Source organism: Rhinolophus sinicus, chromosome 11 (assembly GCF_057876585.1).
Source record: "Rhinolophus sinicus isolate RSI-liver-muscle chromosome 11, RSI-T2T, whole genome shotgun sequence".
NCBI lineage: Eukaryota > Metazoa > Chordata > Mammalia > Chiroptera > Rhinolophidae > Rhinolophus > Rhinolophus sinicus.
In genome coordinates this window covers 17,595,791-17,623,074 of record NC_142511.1, presented here as the reverse complement: position 1 = coordinate 17,623,074, position 27,284 = coordinate 17,595,791, and the positions used below count along the sequence as shown (strand labels likewise).

Genomic DNA, 27,284 nt, shown 5'->3' with positions numbered 1-27,284 from the left:
TGTATACCTTTTTTTGGCACCTCGGGTATTTTAGATAGCTGAATGTGATTAGTGGCTCTATTGGATAGCACAGACTTAGACCATTTCCATTACCACAGCAAGTTCTATTGGACAGTGCTGCATATACTCTACACATCAGGTGGCAGGGTCACCTTATTCTCAGTAGTGCCAGCAGATACTGGTACAGAAAGATCAAGGGTCCTATTCAAGGACCCATGGCAAGTGAGTCTTATAAATAGAACTTAAACCAACATGTCTGGGATCCCTTGTTCTTCTTTGAGTCGTATCTTCATGTAAAAAGTGACATACAGCCTCCAGTTGCGAGTTACATACCTTGGTTGTTTTGAGCTAGAAAGGTCATACCACAAAATCTCTTGAACTGGAATATAATAGTACTTTAATTTCTAAATAGTCAATATGCTACTGCTATCACCCGTGATGGCAAACAGTAGCTTTAGAAAGTATTTTCATAATTTTCTTTGTATGTTTGTCTTTAAATATTTTAATTAAATAGTATTTACAGCGCTGTAGTAAACAGAAATTCCATTTTGTTTAGGTCAACATAAGTTATTTTGTTATTACTCACTGTACCCAAATTGAATATGAAGGAAGACAGCTTAAATGTGTTTAGTAGCAGAGAAAAGGTAACTTTTATTTTGAATAAATAAAATGCTAAGATTAAGAACTGATCTAGCACAGTAAGATAATACTAGTGAGGATGATAATAATGACAGCAAACACTTATATGTCTACTTACTATGTGCTAGGCATGTTCCAAATGCTTTACATACATTAATTCTGTATTAACTCAATCCTCACACCTACCGCACGAAGCCCTATTATGCTTCCCAATTTGAGGAATAAGGAAACTGAGGCCTAGAAAGATTGTTCAAGGTCACAAAGTTAGATAGTGAGGATTTGGACCAGGACAGTGTGGCTCCAGACCTTAGCCATCAAGTTATACTGTAGTCACTGAACACTGAAAAAAACTACTTGGCTTCCTAGAATCAGCCAGTGGCCCTTTATTATCCGTATTTCTAAATTCAGGAAATGCACTCACTTCATAACCAGTACGTGTATTTTTCTTTTCTGCATAATTCCTTGAGTATTTCTTTTCATTCGTTATTGTGTTAAAATTATCAAGTTTCCCTGCATCGCAAATAATTGTTTCACAGTTGATGCCAAAAATGCAGTAGATATTATACCAAACATAAAATGAGACAGCATCCCAATCCTGGGGCTAATGGACATACTGAAATAAAATAGTCTTTTTTGCTTCACAAAGTTATTTTTATACTCAGAACTATTTGGATGTTCTTATTTTAATAATTCCAAGTTTGTGTCATGGGCCTTACAGTACACCAAATCAGTTTGTAATAGAGCTATCAAAAACCTATCTTTTCAGGACATAAAATTTTGGAAGGCCTCAAAGGGAATTGGGGGAATTGGTGACTTGCAAGATTTGCTTCTTTTCTAGAAAATTCTGCCTTGAAACAGTACCAGAAACCTGAAATCAACATCATAAAATTCTCTTCTGAAAATAGCCATTTAATGGGGCGGGGGGGGGAGGTTTTTCCCAATTTAAGCACCTTATTTTTTTCTTTAGGCTTTCAGTCAATAATCTGATAACGAAACTCCAGACTGGAGGCAAGCCAGCCAGTCTAAGTCAGTCATTTTATAGACCAGGAAACTAAAGTCTACAGAAATGAAGTGACTTGCCCCAGGTCACAGAGCTAATTCATCAGAGCCCAGTGGAACCCCTTCTTTCTGAGTCAGCTCTCTCCACACCGGTAAAAGGGCATGGGCTCTGCACACATCCTCCATACCACTCTGGCAATTCTTCCTAAAGCTTGTTCCCGGACGCTGTAACGACCGTGTACATCATGCATTGGGTACAGCGGGCTGCATCTAAAGGGATGTCATCACAGTGGCCAACAATCTGGCTATTGGCAGTGAAATGTGTTGTGTTGGGACAATAGCCCACGAAGCCAAGTGATCTTAGAGGGACCTGAGTTGTCAATCACTTCTCACCTAGAGGCCACGTGATAATAAAAAAATATGTATCATTCTTTTTCTTTGAAGCCTACCATTCCTCTGAGCTAATGTCAACTTTAAAGAGAAAAAGACAAAACATAAGCAACAAAATTGAGCGATTTATTTAAAAAGGAAACTTCCAAGGAATGTGCCTGCTTCACGTTAGGAGTTGCTTCCAGACCAAGAACCCATGTTAATATCTGCAATCCTGTGATCCCTCATGTTTAGAAACTATGACCCTGAAGCACTGACTGATCACAAATTAAGAAAGGACAGTTAAATCATACCGTGTTTCCCTGAAAATAAGACCTAGCTGGACCATCAGCTCTAATGCGTCTTTTTTTTAACACTTTTTAAAATTAATTTATTTTTAATTTTTAATTTTTTTAGTAGACATTTATCATTTATATCCCTCACACTGTGTCAACCCCCCTCCCCTCATCCACTATCCATCTGACATCGCACACAGCCATTACATTTCTACTGTTGACATTCATTATTGTTCAGCTTCAGCTTCAGGTGTACAGTGCAGTGATCAGGCATCTACATTATCCCTGAGGTGGTCTCCCTAATGAGACAAGTGTCCATCGGACAACCTACAAAATCTTTACAACATTATTGATCACATCCCCCAAATTAACTTTCGTAACCCCATGGCCATCTTGTGGTTATTGACTGTTTTCTAATCCCCCCACCTTCCTCCTTATCCCCCCCCCCCCCATCGAGCAACCCCCGTTTTTCCTCTATGTCTTGAAACTGTTTCTGATTAGTTCATTCATTTATTCTTTTCTTTAGATTCCACATATAAGTGAGATCATATGGTATTTGTCTTTCTCTGTCTGAGTTATTTCACTTAACGTAATGTTCTCTAGGTCCATCCATGTTGTTGCAAATGGTAAGATTTCTTTCTTCTTTATGGCTGCGTAATACTCCATTGTATAAATGTACCACAGTTTCTTAATCCAGTCGTCTACCGATGGGCATTTAGGTTGTTTCCATGTCTTGGCTATTGTGTATAGTGCTGCAATAAACATAGGGGTGCATAAATCTTTTTGAATTAAAGTTTTGGATTTCTCCAGATAGATACCTAGGAGTGAAATTGCTGGATCATAAGGTAGTTCCATTTTCAGATTTTTGGGATACCGCCATACTATTTTCCATAGTGGCTGCACCAATCTGCAATCCCACCAACAGTGCACAAGGATTCCCTTTTCTCCACATCCACGCCAGCACGTTTGTTGATTTATTGACGATAGCCATTTTGACTGGGGTGAGGTGGTATTTCATTGTGCTTTTTATTTCCATTTATCTGATGGTTAGTGAGGTTGAACATTTTTTTATGTCTGTTTGCCATCTGTATGTCCTTTTTAGAAAAATGTCTCTTCATGTCCTCTGCCCATTTTTTAATTGGGTTTTTTTGGAGTTGAGTGAGTTTTTTATAAATTTGGGATATTAACCCCCAAAGATATTTGCCAGATATATCATTGGCAAATATCTTTTCCCATTCAGTAGGATCCCTTCTTGTTTTATTAATGGTTTCCTTTGCTGTGAAAAAAACTTTTTAGTTTGATGTAATCCCACATGTTTATTTTTTCTCTTACTTCCCTCATGCGAGGGGATATATCAGTAAAAATCTTTTTCCGGGTAATGTCTGTAAAGTTTCTTCCTATATTTTCTTCTAGGAATTCTATGGTTTCTGATCTTACATTTAAGTCTTTAAGCCATTTTGAATTTATTTTTGTATATGAATTTATTTTGTATATGAATTTATTTTGTAAGGAGGTGGTCCAGCTTCATTTTTTTGCATGTGTCTGTCCAGGTTTCCCAGCACCATTTATTGAATAGACTGTCTTTACCCCACCATAAATTCTTGCTTCCATTGTCATAGATTAAATGACCACAGAGGCATGGATTTATTTCTTGGCTCTCTATTCTGTTCCATTGACCTGTGTGTCTGTTTTTATGCCAGTACCATGCTGTTTTTATTACTGTAGCCTTGTAGTATAATTTGATGTCAGGTATCGCTATACCTCCTACTTTATTCTTATTTCTCAAGATAGCCGAGGCTATCCGGGGTCTTTTATGGTTCCATATAAATTTTAGGGTTATATGTTCTATTTCTGTGAAAAACATCCTTGGTAGTTTGCTAGGAATTGCGTTGAATATGTATATTGCCTTAGGCAGTATGGACATTTTTACGATATTAATTCTTCCTATCCAGGAACATGGTATGTGTTTCCATCTATTTGTATCTTCCTTAATTACTTTCTTCAGTGTCTTATAATTTTCTGAGTGCAGATCTTTTACTTCTTTGGTTAAATTTATTCCCAGGTATTTTATAGTCTTTGAAGCAATTGTAAATGGTATTGTTCTCTTAATTTCTCCTTCTGATGTTTTATTATTGGTATATACAAACGCAACTGATTTCCAAATATTAATTTTGTATCCTGCTGCTTTACTAAATTCATTTATCAGATCTAATAATTTCTTGGTGGAGTCTTTAGGGTTCTCTATATATAGTATCATGTCATCTGCATATAATGACAATTTTACTGCCTCCTTACCAATTTGGATGCCTTTTATTTCCTTTTCTTGTCTGATTGCGGTGGCTAGAACTTCCGGCAGTATGTTGAATAGAAGTGGAGGAAGTGGGCAACCTTGCCTTGTTCCTGATCTCAAGGGGAATGGTTTTCGCTTTTCCCCCATTGAGTTCTAAAGCGTCTTTTGGAGCAAAAATTAATATATTATATAAGACCGGGTCTTATATTAAAGTAAGACCAGGTCTTATATGAGACTCGTTTTATATTAATTTTTGCTCCAAAAGATGCATTAGAACTGATGGTCTGGCTAGGTCTTATTTTTGGGAAAACATGGTATTTAGTATACTGTGTTAAGAAAGTATATTATTATTAGATTTTATAATGGTTTTCAACCAGTATTGAAAAAAGGGGATTCCTGGCTAACCAGAAAACTTCTATTCCCTGAGCATCCCAACTAATTGAGGTTGTGTTATGAAGAAACTGTTCTTTCTAGACAACCAAGTCCAGCATTACAGAACTTACCAAGAAACTAAAACAATCAAAGGAAAAGAGCTGCCCTCCTACCTTAAAACATTAAGATATTAAATGTGAGTGACTTTTTTCACCCTTTGAAACAATGCACAATGTCTACACAATCACACACATATTAGAAAAACCAAACTATTAATCTCCAATCTTGCTATGTAATTGTTAGCTGCCCTTTGGGTCAATTAAATACTAAAACAATAAATTAAGATTGCTTTAGCACAGAAAAGATAGGTAAGTGGTTGAAATAATATAGCAGGATGTTTCAATTCTGTCAAACTGCCTGCTTTCAAACCAGAAGATGGCTATTTCTGGGGACACTTCCACGTTCATCTGTGCGAGGGTTCAGTTCCTGTTATACCGGTGAACCGTGCACCTGCTGGTCAGAACTTTCCAAGGACTAGCTCAGAATTAGAGGTCTGTGTCAGCAGCAAATGATATATTTGGGTAGAAACAGTCAAATTCACTAATTCAATGATCCCAATATGTGACTTTTCTTGAAAAAAGAAAAGGCTCAGCAATAGTAAAAACAATAAAAGAATGAAAATGTTAAATACGAGATAAAGGACTTGGGTAAAGAAACAAGGAAAAAAATCTTCCTGGTTAGGAACCCAATTATTTCTCAAATTAAGTTTTTAAGAAAAAAAATCATTTTTCAGAATATCCCATTGCAGAAACCAATGAGCAAATGGACTCCACACTATAACTTTCGTATCTTAATTGTATGAAAAAAGCAAATTATTTTTGACAATTTGATCAACCCCTGTAAAGTCTGTAATGCATTCGTCACGTGGCTAAAACCGAGTGTAGGCGTTTCGTTGCTGCTGCTGTTGTAATGGTTGCTGGGCTTGCTGCTGCTGTAGGCGAATTTGCTGGGAATACGGGTCTTCCAGGGATTTGACAAATATGGTAGTTCGGGGACCAGTCTTCCATACGATACCATTGGCGTCTTTCACTGAAGATTCCACTGTAATGTTGTGTGTTCCAAGGATAGCAAAGTTCAACAGAAACTGAGTACTAAAGTAATCATTATGAGGCTCAACCCTCTGTTCCATCTCATTGGTCATGTTGTCAATGGGTATCTGGAATAAAAGAATTGTTAAATAACAACAGCTAACATTTACTGAGTGCTTACTACGTATGAGCTAGGCCCTGCCTAAGTGCTTATGTACTCATAATAATAAATGCACACAACCAATAGGTAGGTACCATTATTATCCTAGCTTCATAGACGAGGAAGCAGAGAGGTTAAGTAATTTCTCCAAGGTTACACAGCTGAGTGGTGGAGCTGGCATCTGAACCTAGGCAGGCTAACTCCATAGCCTACACCCTTCGTTATGAAGTGATACTGCCTCCTCACTATCCTTGAACAGAACGAACTCCCAGAGCCTTTCTCAACCCCTTCATATGCTGGCCTTTCTTCCCAGTAAAGGAGTTGAGGACATGCCACCGCAAAACATCCTGCTTTGGCACACTGATTATTTTGAGCTAAAGGCACTTAAGAAACAACAGATGCAGGAAGGGCTCTCTGACCTGCCTCTTTTTACCCTAAAACAGGCCGTAAAATTTCACATGCGAAAGGTAGCTTCCTCTACCAGGAAGAGAAGAACATCCTATCCCCAGAGACTGGGAATCAACGCTGAAATGACCTGTACAGACCAACCTACTAAAATAACACTTACCTTCCACTAGTCCCGCCCACTGCCCCAACAAATCTCCTCGTCACTTCCCCATAATTTACTGCCCTGACCCCATGTAAGATTTTAATAACACTTGTATGCTCTTCTCCTGTTAATCTGCCTTATGTCAGCTTAATCTTAGGTCCAGCTGGAGACTCTGGACCTAAGTTAATTCTCTAAATAATGAGAATTTCCTGACTTTACTCAATGCCTCTCAAGAGGTGAGTCAGCAAGCAGACCAGTACTCTCAGTTGGAATGTTTTTTTCTTAATAGGAGTCATTATATGCAAAGAACAAAGAGAATCATGGTTACTGTTCTTTTAAACTCCAAGAGGAGAGAGCTGCAGACAGGGACAAGTCAACCATGTAAATTCTCATTATGATCCTGTGACAACAGAGATCATGCAAACGTAACAGCTGTATTCTAAAAACAGTAAGTGATTTTTTTTTTTCATCAGTCTCCAAATAGTTACTGAGTGGCTACAGAAGGCACCACGCTTTGTCAAGAAAGTCAAAAGAGGAAGAGAATGAGGGCTGAGCCTTATCAGTGGGCAGAGTGCCAGAGAGGGTAAGTTACCAAAGTAAAGAAAGTAATGATGGCTCAAACCAGAACTTCCCTTGGCTTTTTGGCCTAAAACCACCAAGGAGAATAAATGCACTCTTTTTGTATCTTTACTGATACTCCTTTCCTTGCTATGAACCTCAGCTGATACCCACAATAAACTGGGGCACAGCCAATTTGGGCAGTTGAACAACTCTGTTCATACAACTGTGTGTTGGACCCCTTCCTTCACTTACTGAGAATAAACCACCAAGAACTGGAAAGAGATGTGTGTAAAGGGAAAAACATTCTACATCTGGAAGACTGGTTATTTCATGGGCACAGATTCAGAATCTTCACTTTGGCTAACAAAGTACACACGAGTTTGGTTAACTTACCTCATGATTTCACAAAGCAGTAAATTCCTAGGGTTATTCATACCTGTAGGGTTATCTGTAGGGTATGTCAATGCTACTTTTTTTGGAAAATGCTAAAATTTACTTAAAATAGAGAAAAATAAATAGATGTGTTGTTTTGGGGGCGGGGGCCAGGGAGATGCTTCTTCTCCACTCCTGCTGCTCCCCTCCACGTGGAGGGACCTTTTATTAGATGAGCAGTGCTGGTCTCCAGGAGAGGAGGTAAAGCCTACTGACTGTTAAGTTTCAGGGTGCGCACTGGGCATGGGGAGCTAGGTACCTTCTCTTTCCCTTCTTCTCTGGGCTTCAGGGTGTTCCTCTCTGCCGTCAGTGTTACGGGTCAGGCCCTTGTGTGTACTGGCTGAGGCTGGGTGGGAAAATTCAGTTCAGAGGTACAAGGCCAGGAAGTGCTTGCCACCAGGCCCCAGCGCTAACTTTCCCCATGGCTGTAAGAGTAATAACACTCACAGTGTGATCTATCAGTTGGTTCCAGCAGGAAAGAGAGAAGTATTGTTTATCAGCCACTCAGACCCCAATATGTGCTTTTAACTCAGGTCTATCTGATCCTTTGGGAAGAACTGCAATCTGCTTAACCATGAAAAACACTGGGAAACTTCCAACAACGAGTTGATAAAATGCGCATCACAATTCTGCCTCTTTTCTAAATTACCTTGTAGTCTTGTCCAGATTTACTCTGTAGCGTGGAAGAAACATTCAGACAGACAGACTGAATTTTGCGGAAGAGTCCTGGTTTGGATCCGTGCTGAACCACTCCCTCCACCTTCAGCGCCAGCTGCTGGTTATTCTGGACAGCGATGGGCTCTGCAGGGTTCCGCGGGGACGGTGACAGAGCGAGCTGCAATACCAGCATTACAGTGAGCGCTGACCACCAAGAACAAGCTTCCTTCCAACACACGTGTCTGCGCTAAGCGTTGGCTATAGGTTAAAATGTCACACACACACACACACACACACACACACACGCGCGACCTGCCTGTGCTGAGACAACCAGACAGATGTTATCTTTGGAGTCAAGGGTCCCCTATCCCTAATGCCTCCTTTTCAATACCCCCATTTTCTTTTGTTTTTCTACCTATAAACCTCAGTTCTGTTTGAGGGTAACAGGATTAGAAAAGAGTGAAAGCACTGTTTTCCCAGTTTGAGGGGGAGGGGTGGTGCATTTCTCCGACAATGAACTGATTCTAACAGGGAAATACAACTATGTAAACTTCCATGTCCAGCTGCTATCTCTTTGGTCTTGGGCAAGTTTAAATTGACTCAATTCAAATGCAAATGAACTTAAAATTCTAGGATTACAAACACAAACAAGTCACCATGGTATAAAAGTCAGTTTCCACAAACGAACCAAATGACATTTTAAATCTCATTAGTAGTTTTTCTTTAAAAACATACTAAAAATCCCAAATACACTTCAACTACAGAAAGCTCAGAAAACATGGAAGAAATTGGGTCTTTGTTATGTCGTTAAACCACTGAACTAATCAACTCGGGAAACCTGCTACCTTAGCACTTCTTCCCTAATCAATTTTCCTTACTATTCAGGCCATTTTGAAACAGCATGCTTTGTTATCTGCAACCAAAGCATTTGAATGGATGCAAAATTACACTGAACACGTTTACTGACAGGGATAATCCAGGAAATCTCTCAGAAGGGACAATTTCCCCCCTTTTCCGACAATTCCATTCTTTGAATCAAAAATTGCTTTTGAATCTTGGGTGGCTTAAATATTTTAAAATACTAACTCTACTCATTGGCCAGCTCCTCAAAACCTGTTGTTCAAAGACAAACTGCTTTGGAGGTAGGCAGGCGATGTTTACGAGACCCGATTCATTGGAAGCTGGTGATGAGAGGTGGGCTCAGCCCAGATCCTTGCGGGCTACCCACTCAGCTTCCTCCTGGAGTAGGAGCCAGGGGACAGCGCCCCACGTGCCCAAATGTCTGTCCCAATGCACTTGGTACTGACAGGTATCCCATTCCCTTCACCAAACCAGCTGGTAAAGGGAGGAAAGGCTTACAACTAAAGGGCATAAGTTTTATCAAAATCAAAGGTAAGATCCTGAAGCAGAGCTACGTCCTACTTCATCTGCAGACATAACTGGGTTTTTAATCTGTATTAACTTTAGTATTCTTCCTATATTACCTTAATGCTGGTAGATTGCAGTTTCTGGAAAAAATATCTCTGAAATGAAAGAGGAACTTTCAGCAAAGCAATGATGGCATTGCAGAGGCATGCTGTATGCTGGGGGGGGAAAAGAAAGTAAATCAAATGAAAATAAATTCCCAAATTTAGCAACAAATGGTACTTTCAGGAAGAAATTTTAAAACTACAAACACTCATATAGATTATTACAAAGTCAATAATAACAATACCACCAACCAGGAAAGAGGCATAACAGCCAGATATGGTGTACATTTGCCAAATCATTCATGTTAAGGAATACAATTATAATTTTATTTTATTTCAAAGTAGTATGTTCAATAAAGAAGTAAATAACAGAAGAGAGAAAAACCCACATTGCTCAAGGCTGAGCGACATGCAGTATTCGCATCTGTATAGAGCTCAGAGCTATCAGACACATTATGAGACTAAAGCACAGAGTAACTACCATCGGGACAAGTATGCAGAGCACGTGGCCAGGAAGCCGGAGCAGCGTGCTCATATCCCACGGCTGACACCACATCCCATGTGGAACCTCTGCTTTGAGCTGCCTCATTTCTTCAACACGTCTCCTCTAGGTGGCCTCCCTGACCCTACGATCACGGGTCCCCAGAGAGTGAGCAATGGTGGAAACTTCCTGGAGTTCAGGTTAAGGATGACGATATTGTTCCACTCTATGGCATTCTGAAACTTGAATGAAGTACCTTATTTCTAAAATCTATTTCACAAATTTAACTGAGTTTTGAAAATCCCAGCATTACTGTAGTGTAATAGTAACAGTGTAGTGAATCCTTTGAGACTTAGTGCAAAGAACCAGAGTTTAAGAGTTCAAAGATTGATTAATTAATTAATTAATTTAAAAACTACTTTATTGATGTACAAATGACATACAAAAAGCTGTATATATTTAATGTATACAACTTGATGAGTATGGAGGTAAGTATACACACATGAAAGCATTAAGGCTATTTTAAAGACCTAGTGCAAGCCTCGATTTTGCTGATGACAGAGGTCACCTAGATAGGTAACAGAACACGCTAGAAATGGAACCTGACACGGAACCTACGTTGCCTGACTCTTAGTTTAGCGATTTTTGTTCCATTTCACCAGTGATTTGCAAACAAAATAGAAAAATAAGTTAGAGCTCCATCAGAACACTTAAATCTTTAGGTGACTCAAAACCATTCCTGCTTAGTCTACTGGCCCCTCCTCTCAGCGTCCGGCCCCCACCAAAGCAGCACAGGTTGAAAACCACTCCATTATATAGTATGCTGTCTGTCCTAAGCTCCTGCTGCCTAGTAGGGTGTCACCTGGCTGCCTATGCTATAAACATTTTTAGAAAGTTGGGCATTAAGGCTGAAAGCCAGAATCCACTGCTCACTGGTTTCAGGCTACTGAACATTTTGTGCCCAACAGACTCCACGATATATGCAAATACCAGGTCTATTACTTGAGACAATCACAGCACAGATTTGAAGACACTGGTTCTATTACTTCAGGCTTAAATGCTAAAACAGCACCACTGTTCATCTACCTGCAACAAGGAATCTGGGAAGCGTTTGCAGGGACATTCTACTTGTGGTAGAACCTTTGATGCCACAATAGTGTTTAAGGATGAGAAACATCTTTAAAGATGGACTCGGAGGACCCCAGGTGACCTCAGGCTGTTCCTGGGCAAAAGGTACCATTTTCCCTTTTAAAAGCAGGCAGATTCTGTGGGTCCCCAGAGGGAAAGCAGGGCTGCCTGTGAGGCCACTAGCCCCTTGGGCACAGTTCCCCAGGTATGTTAGTAGCAGATTACTATCTATTACAGTAACAGTCTGGAGATGTGAAATCACTTATCACGGTTAGTAAACCAGCTGGACTAACCTATCAGCACTCTCTTCACTGCCAAATCCAATACTTCCCAGGCTTTGCATTTTCTGACATTTCTGTGGTAACTCATAATGCTCTTCTTCCATGAAACTGCACTTAATGGTCCCTGCTCTCACTTCTCCATCTTCTTTCCTAAGAGTCTCTTCCTTTGTTTGGTCCTTAAATGTTGACGCTCTCCTTAGTCACTTTCTCTTCTCAGTCTGTATGCTCCTAACAGGCAATTTTACGCCCATGACTTTACATGCATTTCAGCTCATCTCCTCCTTCCCACATCAGACCTATTACCCAACTGCCCACAAGACAGCCACACGTTTAAAAAGGAAACCTTTATCTTCTTCCACCATTCCTCTATATTCTCTCAGGAAAGGATCAACCACTTGTGTACTTGGTCACCTAAGCTGGAAACCTGCATGTCATGTCTCCATCCTCTCACATTTAAAAAAAAAAAAAAAAAAAAAAAAAAAAATCAAGCCTTGTAAATACAGTGGTACCTTGGTTTTCTAACAAAATCCATTCCGGAAGACCGTTCGAGTTCTGAAACGTTCGAAAACCAAGGCACGGTTTCCCCATAGAAAGTAAGGCAAAATGGATTAATCCGTTCCAGACCTTTCAAATCAACCCCTAAAGCTGCAAATTTAGCATGAATTTTACTATCTAATTATACGATAGATCCATAAAATTTATGGCGTTCGTAAACCGAAATGTTCGTCAACAGAGACATTTGAAAACCACTATATTATCCCTAAGTATCTTTCTTATGTATCTGTTCTCATTCCTACTGCCATTATTATTAACTAGGCCCTTACCTTGAGTTATTGCAGAAACCTTGTAACTACTCCTTTCCTCTAATTTCACACCCTCCAAGCCGTTACTTTTCTGCTCCCACATAACAGTGATGTACAATCTTAACCACTTATCTTCCTTATCCATTAAAAATTCCTAAAAAGCACCCCAGTGCCTACAGGATAAGGTCCAAACTCCTTAACACTGTGTTCAAAGCCTTATCACCTGGCCTCTGCCTCCCTCTCCAGGCCCTAGCCTGAACATTATACTACAGTGATACACACTGTTCTCAGAAGACACCATGCTACTTCCTGCCTCTGCTTTCACACGTGCCGTTCTCTGCCTGCAAGCCCTACCCTTCCTTACCTGCCAGGAAAACTCCTATGCAAAGACGTCTTCTCTCTGACTGCACCCTCGCCCCATCTTGGCTAGCTCTGACATACTCGTAAATCACTTTCTCTTATGCGCTACCTGTCTATCTCGTGCAGAGCTCTTACTGCACATCCACTGCGTCGTGTTTGTTGACGAAATCTTTCTTTCTTATTAGACTACAGACACAAGGGAAGACCCTGTGTCTGTCATTTTTCTATTCCGAGGAGCCAATAAATGCTTGTGGAACTGACTGTGGGGTTCAGAAAGTATCAAATCTATAAAATACAATGTGGAGAAGAAAAGGGAATTAACATTCATTAACCACTTCTTAGGTGCCAGGCAATACGCATTATTTCATTTAAACTTCACAGTAACCCTAAGAGGTAGATATTTTTTCCATATCATAGAAAAAAAATGTTAGTACTTTGTCTAAAATCACGGACTTGCTGAGTGGCAGAGGCAGAATTCGAACCTAGGACTCTCTTCTCTGTACTGTGTTTCCTACTAGGCAGAAACTTCCCCTTCTTTCCATTATATTCAGTGGATTCAACTCCATCAAACTCAAGTTACTATTTGGCATCTACTTAATTTCTTAGGGTGCAGTTTAGAGGGAATAGAAAATAATTTAATCAAACGTCACACACAGATGTGTGTTTACTTCAAAGATAATCTTTACAATCTCCCTTAGTAACCAATCTCGGTGTCAAACAGCTACCTGTGTCAATTCAATTCAGCAAACATGATGTATTGAAAATCTTATGAGGAAAGCTGTATGTCAAGGAAAGTATTTATAGTTAAAATCTAATCTAACTCTTGAATCATCCTGCCAATTTCTTCTAAAACACTTGATAAATGATGAGTATCGTATGAGAAGAGTGGGAACCAGATGACAGCTACAGGGAATCCCAGCATCTAACGGATAGGCAGGACAAAAATAACTCTCCAAGGAGTCAAGTTCAAAGACAGGGTGTTACAGATTGAATGCATGTGTCTTCTCCAAATTCATATGGTGAAGCTGTAACTTCCAATGTGTTGGTATTTGGAGGTGGCGCCTTTGGGAGGTGACTAAGTTTAGATGAGGTCATGAGGATGGACCCCCCCCCCACCACCCATGATGGGATTAGTGTCCTTGTAAGAAGAGAGCGACCAGAGCTCTCTGTCTCTCTCTCAACATGTGAGGACACAGTGAGACAGCAGCAGTCTGCAAGCCAGCAAGAGAGCTCTCAGCAGGGACGGAATTGGCTAGCACCTTTATCCTGGATGTGCCAGCCTCCTAAACTAAGAGGAACAAATGTCTGCTGTTTAAGCCACCCAGTCTATGGCATTTTGTTAGAGGAGCCTGAGCTGACTAAGACACTGGAGAATGGCCAGACGGAGCAGAAAATCTGGGTGAGAGTGTGTCAGTCTGTCCTCTGACTGGGCAGTCAGGGGAGAAGGCTGAACACAGAGCCAGTGCTCCATCATGCCAACGGCAGCAGAGATCAGCAGGCCAAAGGTGGACAAGTGCACTGACAGGCAGCAACGGCATCACCTGGCAGGAACTGACTGACTGCCAATCAGATAACAAGCCCTGTTCTTTGTGTTTCAATTGGCCAGTGGTTCTCAACCCTGGTGGCATGACAGCATCAGCTGGGAGCTTTTAAAACAACTAATGCCTGGGCTTCAACTGCACAGATTCAGAGTTAATTGGTCTAAAGCTGGGCCTGGATACTGATGTATTTTTTAAAAAGCTCCTAAAATGATTCTAATGTGTAGCTAGGGTTGAGAACTGCAACTTCAATTAACTTGTGAAAAAAGAAAAAATGGAGTTTTGTCTGCATTTTGGAAGAGCAGATTTGACACGTTAATGGGAGTATGTAGCAGCTACAGACGTGCTAAGTGCTTTCATGAATCATCTTCCTAACAATGCTATGAGGTCGGTACTATATTAACGCTGTTACAAGACAGGCACAGAGGCAACAGGCTCAGAGAGGCCAATCTGTTGAAATCGTACAGTTTTAGTGTCAGAGATGGATAAAAACCCACTTCCACATTATAGAAACTCAATAAAACAAGTGCCACTTGCCATATAAGAAACAGGTGTATATTTCCGACTGAGTGACTCCACTTCCTCCAAGACATGATTATATACAGACATCATTCTTCTCTCGTATTCACTATCAGGATGGGCCGCTCCCGTGGATCCATATTCCTGGAAACTGAAGCCAAAATCAGTATCAATTAATGTCCACATGTGTCAGGTGCTTGAAGTCCACACATTCTCATTTAATCTTTAAAATAACAAAGTACGTACTGTTCATTTCACAGAGGAGGAAACAGGCTGGGAGAGGTTCAGTAGTATTACTTCAGTCACGTAACTAACTAGTAAGTGACAAGCTGGAATTCAAACCCAGACCTGACTTCAAATTGTACAAGTCTCAATCACTTTGGTTGCTAAGTAGTACAAAAGTGTTTATAAACTTGGTCCATGAAGTCATTCCCTAATATTTTAGGCAGTAGAAACAAAGGTTAAGTGCATAGGAATCTTAATAGACTGACTAAGAAGCCAGAATAGAAAAATGTAATGGATGAGCATCTCAAAATATTTTTTTTGATAATCCTAAGAAGTTGGTGTGAGGTAGACAGTAACATTCATGATTATAAACACCTCCCCACTCTACCCCACATTTACTGGTACTGATTCTGACCCTGTTAGCTGCTAGAGATACAAAGTTGAGTAAGACAGATCTCTTCTCCCTCAAAACCATCCAGGCTATGAAAGAAACACACAGATTTTTGTAAAAACTACAGTGAGACACACCAATGTCATGCCTCCCTCGAGGTTCTTTTTAGCAGTAGGTCCTTCTTTACTTGAAAGGCACAAAATATAGGCCATTAAGAAGTTTTAGAAAGAATCTATTCCTTGCAGTTGTACACTATTGCACACAAAACCCCAAACTCTCCTTCAAGGTATAAGGTTTCTTTTCCAATTTCTCATTGCTATGGAGGGCAAAGGCTAGGGGAATGGGTTTGGGGGATGATACGGGTTGCAGAAGAGTGAAGAAATGTGGTGGGAAGGGGAGAGGGTGAGAGCAGCATGTGCGAACTAGCTAGATAACTCCCTTCACCCCATCCCAGCTGACACGGCGCCTATCTATCTCTCTGATGAAAAGTTAATCAAGAAAAACACTAATTTCTATCATGTCAAACAACAGTACAATGACATTTGTGTTCTAAGAGGTTAAATGAGTGTGGCATGATGGAAAATGGTGAGAGCCTAGAAATATCAATTAATTGGCAAAGACTGAAAAATATGGAGGTTTAAAAACATCTTCAAATTTAAAAGGGAGGAGCTTATTAACAAAACAGTAACATAAAAAAAAAAAAAAAACACTGCAAGTCAAACACTACAAACCAAGGGGAAATAAACACAGATGAGAGAGGATAAATGGAAAAATAAGTAAAAATTAGTACGTCGTGAAAATACTAAAATAGATCAGAGGAGTGGGAAAAAAAACATAGCCAAGTAGCCTAGTCTGAGAACAGCCTAAGAAGGCAAGGTTCTTGGCATTACCCTGAAAAGAAATGATGAGTCAATGCTTTAGGGTAGAGATATTTAAAATGCACTGTTGATTACATTCTCTTTGAAGAAGCTAGTCTTGGAATCACAGGCCTTAGTAGATTAAAAAGTATAGACAGTCAAAAACGCATATTACAAAACAAAAAACTATAATGTAAAAAAAGATGGATCATTCTTTTGTAAAAATATTTTGAATAATTAATCAGTTAATGGGGAAGGGGAGAAGAATTTAATAAAGCAAAAACAGGAAACCTTTTTGTTTGGGGAACCAAAGAATAAAAATTTCAAGTTCAAGCTTAATTATAGTAACTCAATTTTTCATACCCAAGTTTAGTTGTAATATACCAGAAAATGTTCAAATTCAAAGAATTTCTTCTCTGTTATTCCAGGTCAATGTTGGGAAAACAAGAGGCAAGAGGTAAGCAAGCAATGAAGTCAAAAAAATCCAGGTTGTGTCACTAGCAATGAGGCCTTACTTAGTCAGATGAGGGAGAAGCTTTCTCTCTGTCTCCTCCTCTGTAACACCTCTTCCAAAACAGTTGTGATGATTAGGTAAGATAACATATGTGAAAGTGTTCTTTAAGGCAAACTATTATTAGAAATACCTTGCGGATTCTGGATCCAAAATCAGAGCTTCTATTGCATGAGATATCAGCAAACAGCTCTGCTGCTGTCTGGATTAATGTTAAGGTTATACCTGAAAACAGACAAATGCACTACAGACTTTGTATTACCTGAATATTAAATAAGTCAAGGTGGGAATCATATTTTCAGTGAAGGTAACCATACGTTATTGACTCAAATAGTGTGGGGCTCTATTTTTTCCTTTTAAGGGCTTTATGTTGTCTGAAATAGTGATTTTCAAATTCATCCCAGCAGCGGTACTTCAGAGGCCCTGATGTGGGAAGGGGCGACCAAGCAACGGGCTCTGTGATTCAATCACAGAAACTGGTTTTAATCTTAGACACAGGCGCTTCACTGGTAAAAGCTAAGAACAACAACAGTCTGCAGAGTGGATCCTAGGATGGGGCTCAAGGGGTCTGTTAACCTGTTTGAAACTGGATGCAGATTTGGAGGGGTATGTACACAACACCTTTTTTAAGAGGGAGGGTCCACAGCATTCCTCAGGTTTTCAATCAGCACACCAAAATGCCAAGAACTACTGATTTACAGGTCCCACAAAGTGAAAACAATTACTGTCTTCCTTCCTTTCAGGCTAATAAGAAAATATGGAGAACTTAGGAAAATATGAAGAGGGCTGAGGGAACAAGTGATGACCAAAACTACTGAACAAATCACTAATAAAGGTGATGGGAACTACCGTAGGTTGTCAGCCACGAAGAAAGGTGAGGCAAGACAGAAAACGGTTCTCTGGTGGGAAAAAGTTTTGTGTTGTCTGTTGTAGCTCAAGTGTGCATGAAGTATGCAACACTGGTGGGATTTAGGTTTAGGGTGTTCTTCCTAGAGGTGGGTAAAGACCACCATGAGTCACCATTTTTTAAAAAAAGCCTAGTTGAAGTTAAAAAGTAAAATTATACTCCTCATGTAAATTTCAAAGGAGAAATTATTAATTGTACATCTATAGGCTTATCTGATATATTTTTTTTAGTTAAGCATATCTGAAGTATTTACGTTTAAAATAATACTTTGAAAGAGCAAGAAATATTATCTGATATGTATTTTTTTAGTTAAGCATATCTGAAGTATTTACGTTTAAAAGAATACTTTGAAAGAGCAAGAAATATCAGGGCAAGTTTAGGATACAGTTCTACATTCCTCAAAGTTGCCGAATCAGCGTCAAAAGATGCTTGATAAAGATCCCCATAGCGGGAAGCAAGGCTTCGGAATTCTTCCATGGACTGTTTCATCTGTACAGAAGGAAAAATATTAATTATAATAAACAAACATGCTATCATTATTGCATGTAAATCAAATAATTTTTAAAAAGCCAAAAAATACTTCACCTCTTTTTCATTCCATTAATTTTTATAAACCTTGTTAAATAAAATTAACAGAAGGCAACTAAAACTACAAGTGTGCAAAGATTATGGTAACTTATATATGTACAGAAACAAAAAATGTTGTATTTTTTAGCTTCAAGTTCCACTAAAATAATTACTATAGTTATAAACATCCCCAAGTTTCTTTAAAATGTCCTTGGCTCTTTATACAGAGGGGTGCCAAAAAAAATGTATATACGTTTTAAGAAAAAAAACTGTATTAATTCTAATAATATATACGGATAACAAAAGAATACAAGTCACGTTTGAATTCTGCAAGTACAAGAAGTGCTCAAAGTGGTTGCCATCAGCGTCCAGGCATTTCTTCTTCTTTTTTAATTTTATTGGGGAATATTGGGGAACAGTGTATTTCTCCAGGGCCCATCAGCTCCAAGTCATTGTCCTTTAATCTAGATGTGGAGAGCTCAGCTCAGTTCCAAGTCCAGTCACCATTTTCAATCTTTAGTTGCAGGGGGTGCAGCCCACCATCCCATGTGGGAATTGAACTGGCAACCTTGTTAAGAGCTCACACTCTAACCAACTGAGCCATCCAGCCGCCCCACAGACACTTCTGATCATAGCAAACTACTGCTTGAGCATAGATAACATCTCTTAAAATGTGTATATATTTTTTCAGCACCCCTGGTATAAATATGTAGCATCTCGTGAGACAGCTTCAATCACTTTGTCATTCCAATAAGACATCAGCCAGTCTATTTTTAGCAAGACAGATCAGTTAATAAGCATTTGATATTTAATGTCTGAGTCGAACCACTGATTTTTAAATTTCAGAACTGTTCATCTTACAACTAACCTCAAAAACCTCTTTAGGTGTACATAAAAACTGCATTGAAAATAAAGTGAGAACATGCCTGATTGGAGATGCGACCACACCTCTGAAGGTCATTCCCTAAGGTCATGGCAATTGTTGTGGCGATTGCAGGTGGGGGGCTTGTCTTTAGACTATTACAGGTACAGATAAGCTGAGAGAAGGCTTGTAGAAGATCAATCCTGAGTTTTACAAATTCACACTGAAAACTCAGAGGATTCAGTGGTGTACTGGCAGCCTGGGGAAAAAAAAAGATAGTATTTAAGACAAACAGAGGTGAGATGGTGCAGTACCCGAATAAACTTTAAAGGCAATGGCAATGTGCTATTTCCTAAACTGTGTGCTCGGTGTACTTGGATATTTGTTGTATTTTTAAATATACCCTACGTAACATATATATGTAGATATTATACCTAGTCAGTATTTAATAAAAACAAAAATAAAAAATAAATGAAAAATGACCATTGTAGGCAGATTCACAACCCCTGGTATCCATGTTTTGTGTAATCCCCTCCCTAAGTGTGGGCAGAACCTGTAACTTGCTTGTAACGAATGGAATATGGCAACGGTGACAGATTTTGAGGATGTAATTTAGGTTCCCGATGAAGTGACTTCATAGTAATCCAAAGGGAGAGTATTCTGGGTGGATTTCTCCTAGTGAGCCCATTCGAAGAGGGTCTTGAAGGTGAGAGAGCCTCCTGCTGGCCTTGAAGCTTCTACAAGTTCTATAGCTGTAAGGAAATGAATTCTACCAACAACCACATGAGTTTAGAAGAGGACCGTGGGCCTCCTTGAGTCTCACAAGACTGGTCCTGGCTGACACTTTGAGTGCAGCCTTGTGACAACATGAGCAGAGGACCCAGCTAAGCCCCATGCCTGAACTTCTGACTCATGGACACTAAATTTGTGGCAATTTGTTACAAAGCACAGGAAACAAATACAAACACTTTTTACAATTTTTATTCCTAAGAAGCAAGATGACTATCATTCGTCACTGTGCTGGGAAATTAGACACCCAACGTTGCTACACGGTCCCCATAAGCACAGCATTTTGAACTCCTGTTTAGTTTGGTTGAAGTAGGTAAAAAGCATCATCCTCATAGCTGTACAATCTCAGGTTAGAGCACGTGTGTGTCAGGGACTAAAAAGGCAGTTTCATGCTCATATCCTCTCAGTTAAAAAGACAGAAAGCTATCATCAAATTTGGCAAGTGCCAAATGAACAGATTAAAACTAAAATCTTAAAAAAAACCCACCCTGACAGTACAATCAGAAATGCTGGAAGTTCCAAATGACCATAAGGAACATGCTGCCTTCCTCCCTAGTGTATTCTGAAATGGATAATCATTTCCTAATTTTTTTTATCCACAAGCACTGTCTGGCACGTAGCAAGTGCTTACATTACAGTCTGTTAAATAAAAGAATTCCATTTCAAAAGACGGTTTGAGGCCCAATCACCTGCCTTAGGTCACAATGTGTCAAATCAGAGTGGAGACTAAGAGGAGGGCCTCTGTCAGAATTCAGTCCTTAATTACTGCCAAGCCTCATTAAATACACATACCACACAAATCATTAGAAGACCATTAAGTATTCAACAGGGTTTTTCATAACATTAATTCTGTCTGCCTCACAGATAGAGCCTGTTTGTTTCAGTTTTTAGCATGTACTATACTGAACGATGAACAATTTTCTGCTCTACATAAACTAGAAAATGAAATAATTCTACTGATCAGAACCAATAACTATAACTTGATTTTAGGAGTCATTTACTAGCCTGATATAAGCAACAACAATCTTTCCCTAGAACAATGAAGAGGAAAGAATCGTAGTAGTCAAAGCTACCCTTTAAAATGGAGAGGAGCCATTCCTATATCCATTTTAAAACAGCAATCAATCCTAGCCAAAAAAAATCATAATTTGAAAGATATGTACTCACCATAGTCTGAATATTCTGTCTCTTTTGTGACATCTGTTTATTCTTTGTTCTACTCTGAAACATTTCTTTTGGGATGGCTCACCATTAAAAATATTTTAGATTATGTAATAAATGTATATAAACAGGTACCAAAAGTTTTATGGTACCATCTAAATATGTACAATTTTAAAAGTTGTGTGACAATAAAAATGCTTACTATTGATTATATAAACTCTACTCTTAAGGGGAAAAAATCCTTGCATTCATATCAAAAATGCTCATTTTAGGGAATAAGTTTTTACTTAGGAATACAACTGATTTTAAGGAAACACACTTTCTTGGCAGAGAAAATGGCAAGTTTAGTTGGCTGTTAATTTGGAATAGGAGGCTATCACGGAGGGCTAACAACTAGGACACTAGCATCCCTGATAATTTCTTCTTTATCCACAAAGCAAGAAACTCTAGTTTCTTAGTGAGTAGCTACCAGGTATGAGACGGGTGAGGGATTTATGTTTGATGGTGTAGTGACTCAGGCTGGGATCTTACTAAAAGGATTCAGGAAAGGGAGGTTCCTATCTCCATTTATCCTTTCTGCACGGATTCAACAATCCTCTCCTATGTGGTTCCTGGTACTCGACAAAAACAAAATGATAAACTTTCGTCAATCTATGAATGTTAAAAAAGTGGGGGAGGGGTTAGGGATGTCCTATTTACGACTTTAATATTGCCAAATATATACGAGTAGATTTTTCAAGCTAGTTAAAATAGGCTAATACAAAGAGAAGGGAGACCATTCTCACACAAGTCATCATCACCAAAGGAGAATTAAGAGGACTTACTGTTAAGGATGCAATTCCTTTGTGGTAGAATTTTAAACACTCAGCAATGCAAGAAAGTGCTGAACTATAATTCTCCTCTTGCAACTCGGTGAGACACTGTTCTGCATGTGAGAACTCCTTCAAACTATTCAGCCAGAAGTAGAAATGTTCTGACGCAACCTGAGTCAGCAAACTCTGATAAAGCTCTCTGGCCATGTCATGATTACCCTAAAAAAAAAAGGATGGCACACGATGAGGTTCTTACACTTGAATTAGTTGACGTAGCAGCTGAAAAACAAACCCAAATCTTGGATAAGCTTTAACCATCATTCCTCATATTATGTAATTCTTTGAGATTCAGTCTAAGTATTTCCTCAGAAAAAATAGGCTGAGTTGCTTTTATATAACCTAATGCGTGCAGTTCTTTACTAAAACAGTTCCAAAGAGGAAAGGAATGGAATTAATTATAAACCTGAGTCTAGAATTTTAGTTCAAAATACAGCAAGTATAAATACTTACTGTCATTGTGTATGAGCTGTTTAGTGGAGTGGGGGGTATGCGAGGACGTTCCATTAAGCGACTATTAGCAGGAGTGCTATGCCTGCTTCTGGAAATAACTGTGGGGGGGAGGGGAGTTGTTGGGGGTACTGCGAATGCCATTTAACACCTGGGGACAGGGATGCTCAATGTCTTGCAGTATTTGGATGCTTGGGACAGCTGGGTATAATAAAGAATTATCCTGTCAACAGTGGTCTTCCTCCCATTTGAGAAACAGTTAAAAGAGAACATGTACTTTAATCACCCAGAATGATGGTTTTCCAGTTTTGCTCCCTGAAGGATTTCTATACTATATAAGCTCTGTATTTCCTCTCAAACAAAATTAATGAAAATTGTTAGGCTGTCCATATGGCTGAGAAGGGAACAGAATACTAAACTTTCCCATTTCCACATAAGAATGATAAGGTTAGAGAGAGAAAAGGAATAAAGATGGTGTATTGATGAAGGCAGACAGAAACGATGGGTGGGAGGCGGCTATGGTTATGAGTACAGGGCAAAATGAAAGTGGTGCTAACAACCTATATAGCCAGGAAGAGCTCAGATTTCTGGAATTCCTGTGCAACTTCCCCGTAACAACATACACGCCATTCTAATATGAGAAAAGTTAAAAAATTAGGCCCTTTCTTTCATCATCATTCAATCCTGTGACTAAGGAGGACTTCCACCTTTATGTTCAGTTTTGACTAGGAGTAACAACCACACAACCTAAGGGTCGTAACCTGTCACTTTCACCAACCCAGTTCACATAGAAGGACCACACATACCATTCTAGATGCCTGCCTGGCAATGCGGTACACAGTCCATCCATTGGAGACACTTTCAAGCTGCTGCTTAATTATTGTCTTTACTTCAGCAGATAGTGCTTTCTGACTGGCGACAAAAATCACAGTGGCCAAACTCACCTAACATTGAGCAAGAAGACAATTAAAAAAATCATGTCATTCTAGTCAACATCATAACTTTACTCAAAAGGGAGAAAAACTACTTAAGGAGGGCCCATCAAAAAAGAACAAAATTTGTTTTCCTTTGACATTTTTCACTTTGAAGTTATTAAGCAATTTATTCCACTGCTCAGAGCATTGTTTATAATAGCAAATAATTAGAAACGATGTCCATAAATACAGATAAATTGTGATAAAACCACACAATGAAATACTATACAGCAGTGAAGTGGATAAACTAGAGATACACTTATCAGTATAGATGATTCACACAAAATAGTCAAAAATAGGCAAATGAGAAAAAATTACATGTAGTATGATAGCATCTATATAAAGTTAAAAATATGCAAAACACACTACTGCACACTACGCTGGATATACACTAAGGTAGTAAATGTAGAACATGCACGGGAATGAGAAACACCAAACTCAGGAGAGTGGTTATCTCCGGGAGAAGCGACGTATACAGGGAGGCACTACTATTCAAGCGTATTGGTAATATTTTTTTCTTAAGCTAGGTGATGGATGCGAGAGTTTTCATTGTATTATTATTTATACTTTTTGAATATTATGTTTCCTACTTTAAAATTGCCTTAAAATGGTACTAACAAAAAAAAGGGACAAAGCACATTAGTTGAAAATGCTGCTTCGATAAAAAATAAACTTGGCTAACGGCTTCTTAGTGTCCCAAAGGTAATATATACAAAGGTCCATACATGTTGTGATAACTACGTGATGTCAGTCCCATGACACTGCCACTTGGGTACCAGGTAACCCCTTTCCTGATAGCAACTGATGAGACGGAGTTATCTTTTACACAATGCCCCCTGGAGGATTAAATATAAAACAGGCTTGAGTAAGTAATTTTTTTAAGCTTTTTCCCAAGCCCTAAATTCAGATGACCAGAAACAACATGGAGTGGCCAACTTAAGGCTTACATCTAATTTACGCCTATTTAGAAGGTAGCCTACTCTCAGCCTTGGAGAACTTTCAAATAAACATTATTACAATGCTCCCATGACTTGCTTCTTTCTAAGTATGCCCCTTTCTCAACCCCAGGACTACAATGGAGCCTAAACAACTAAAGAGGTCCTGGATTGGAAAGCGGAATCTGGGCTAATTTATGGTCACTGTTACCATTAGGCCTTCAACTTATATTTCCGGAAGTACACAACAGGTTTAGTTCATTAGTTACCTGTTTTGTATAAAACGGAAGAAAATCCATTTTCATTTTGTTCTTTGTAATGAAACAAAAACATCAGATTGAAGGCCTTGGCTACACTAAGCTGACCTGACAGGGCTGAGGAAGAAAGACGTTTTAGATCTGAACTAAATTGGGCTTTCTAAATCAACAGTGGAAATAGTAAAATAAAAAGCTCATGGTTCCAATCCTATTTTTTTACTTCAGGACTCCCTTGGTCTTAACTGCTTTAACCTGTGACTTGTTTTGCTTTTTAAGTGCAACAGTAATGCTAAATTCTTAAAGTGTCGTAATTCTCACTAGACCAAACCCCGTCCATCCACAGCCTTTACCAGCAGTTCCTGCTGCTTGTCGGTGGCTGATCGTCCGATCACCTTGTAGAGCCCCATGAGGTCCCCCAGCATCCCGTCGCCCAGCACCGGCAGCTGCATGGCAATGGCAGCCAGGCAATGGCACATGAGGATGCGGGCAGCGTCCAGGGCACTGTGCAGCTGGGTCAGCAGGCTCTCGACCACTGACTGGCTGAGATGGGGTCTGCCCTTGGCCAGCTTCACCATACAATTCAGAGCAATCTGCACATTGACAAGAACATGGACCAGTTACACTGTGAAGGGAATAAGTGCAGCTTTAAGCAAAAGAACTTTGTGTACGTTTTTGGGAAAAATCAAGGAAAAGGTTTTTTGTAAGGCATAACATTTTTCTGCGTAATAAACACATGACACAATGAATCCCCTATTAGTGTCTGCAAAGTGTGCCATGTTTCAAACTAAATAGCAAGTCAGGACTGCACATTAATCACTCATTTCAAGCTAAGACTACAAAAAAATAATAAAAGATGAGGTGAAAATCATAAGGGATAATGCCAAAGTGGCAAAATATATGTCCAACTGAATGTCACTATTACCATACTTGCATTACTTTTTAAGAATTGCTTCTAAAATGCGGTTTGTAAACTTACCTACGCTGTCATCTCCCAGGATGCTAATAAAAATATAGATTCCTGGGCCCCACCATCCCAAATGTAATGGACTAACTGTGTGCACATATATTTGGGTTACGGAGAGTTTGCAGTTTAAGAAAGGCGCCCTCGGTAACTCTTAAGCACGATGAAATGGGGAAGAGGTTTCTAATTTTCTCTTATTTCTCAACTGAAACTAAAAAAACAATTGGCTTTAGAGCTTCCATTCAGGCCAGTTAATGGCATCACTAATATCCCAGCCACCAAACCTAGACGCCCAGAAGTCCTCTCACTGTTACACAGCCACTGATCACTAAATCTAGTCATTTTTTTTCTTTTTTCAAAGAAACTTTTGTCAAGTCTGTAAAACCCACCTCTTTAAGCTCCTTTCCATTCTCTACCACAACATAAATCCCTACCTAATTCCAGTCTCTTGAAAAGATGAGTCCATTAACTCATCCCTCACTAAACCCATGTAGCTTTCAGTGTGGTATTAAGAAGATATAATGAGCTTTAGAGTCTGACAGACCCAGAGTTGACGATCAGCTTGCCCTTTACTAGCTAAGTATCTTTGAATAAGTTATTATCTCTCTCTGAGTCTTAATTTCCTCATGAGTATAAGAGGATAAATTTCACTACATTGCAAAGTGAAAAAAAATTTCACTTGTTGTAAAGTTTGAAACAAAATCTACATACAAGCCTTGAACAAAGTTTGGCACGTAACAGACACAATTAAATAACAACAAACATTACAACCAAGGCTAGAACATGTCCATGACTTTAACATTTTAGTGTCTCCTCACTCACTACCTATAGAATCGAGCCAATGCTCCTCAGCACGGTATTTGAGATCCTCCATAACCAGGCTGCAAACTACTTTTCCAACCTCAGATTTGTCACCCAGCCACAGCGGGATACTCACCATTCATCCAACAGAATAGGTACAGTTTTGCTTTCAAGCTCTCTATAACAAGGTCCCTCATGTTCAAATGATCTTTCCTCAAAACTGAAATGCTCCCCCATCTTTCAGGGCTCAACTTACATATGACATCTCCTTGTTCACGTCTTCCCTAATATCCTTCAACTTGAAACTAATCACTCCCAACTCCGTCCTCTTATTATAAGTGTACCTTCGTTTCTACTACCAGAGATCTTACTGCATTTCTGCTTGGTATCATAGGCCCTTATACATGACGGGAGTATCCTCAGATGGGGAACTCTAACATGGGGACCTTTGTTGATCACCTCTGTATACCCCACTGTGGAGTCCAGTGTTTTATTGACACCCACAATTGGAGGGAAAATAATTTGGTTTCCTTTCTTTCTTTTTGAAAAGTTTTTATTTTAAATACATGTATTGTGGTTCCAAAGGGATTCTGGGGTTCAAGCACTTGCTGAACACACGTTGCCTACTTCCTTCACCACCTCTCATTAGCAGCTTTTATTTAATGGTGCTAATATCTTTATTGTCTAGCCATACCTTAGACAAGCTATAGTTCTTACATTCTGCAATGTCTATCTAATAGCCTTTTACTTCTATTAACCCTGCTATTCATAATTA

The 27,284-nt window shown here is 39.3% G+C and overlaps 1 protein-coding gene across 1 annotated transcript in view; it reads right to left on the bottom strand.

The window, feature by feature from the left end:
- Positions 1 to 2,397: 2,397 nt before the first annotated feature.
- The window catches only part of INTS7 (integrator complex subunit 7), a 59,412-nt gene continuing 34,525 nt past the window's right edge, over positions 2,398 to 27,284 (bottom strand). Inside the window, exons 11-20 of the mRNA XM_019738098.3 lie at positions 25,098 to 25,337; positions 23,388 to 23,525; positions 22,087 to 22,293; positions 19,377 to 19,571; positions 18,269 to 18,372; positions 17,110 to 17,178; positions 15,011 to 15,143; positions 9,898 to 9,996; positions 8,406 to 8,591; positions 2,398 to 6,181 (exon numbers count right to left, since the gene is read on the bottom strand). Coding sequence (XP_019593657.1) covers positions 5,894 to 6,181; positions 8,406 to 8,591; positions 9,898 to 9,996; positions 15,011 to 15,143; positions 17,110 to 17,178; positions 18,269 to 18,372; positions 19,377 to 19,571; positions 22,087 to 22,293; positions 23,388 to 23,525; positions 25,098 to 25,337 — 1,659 coding nt within the window. The 3' untranslated portion in view covers positions 2,398 to 5,893. The remainder of the gene's footprint in view (positions 6,182 to 8,405; positions 8,592 to 9,897; positions 9,997 to 15,010; positions 15,144 to 17,109; positions 17,179 to 18,268; positions 18,373 to 19,376; positions 19,572 to 22,086; positions 22,294 to 23,387; positions 23,526 to 25,097; positions 25,338 to 27,284) is intronic.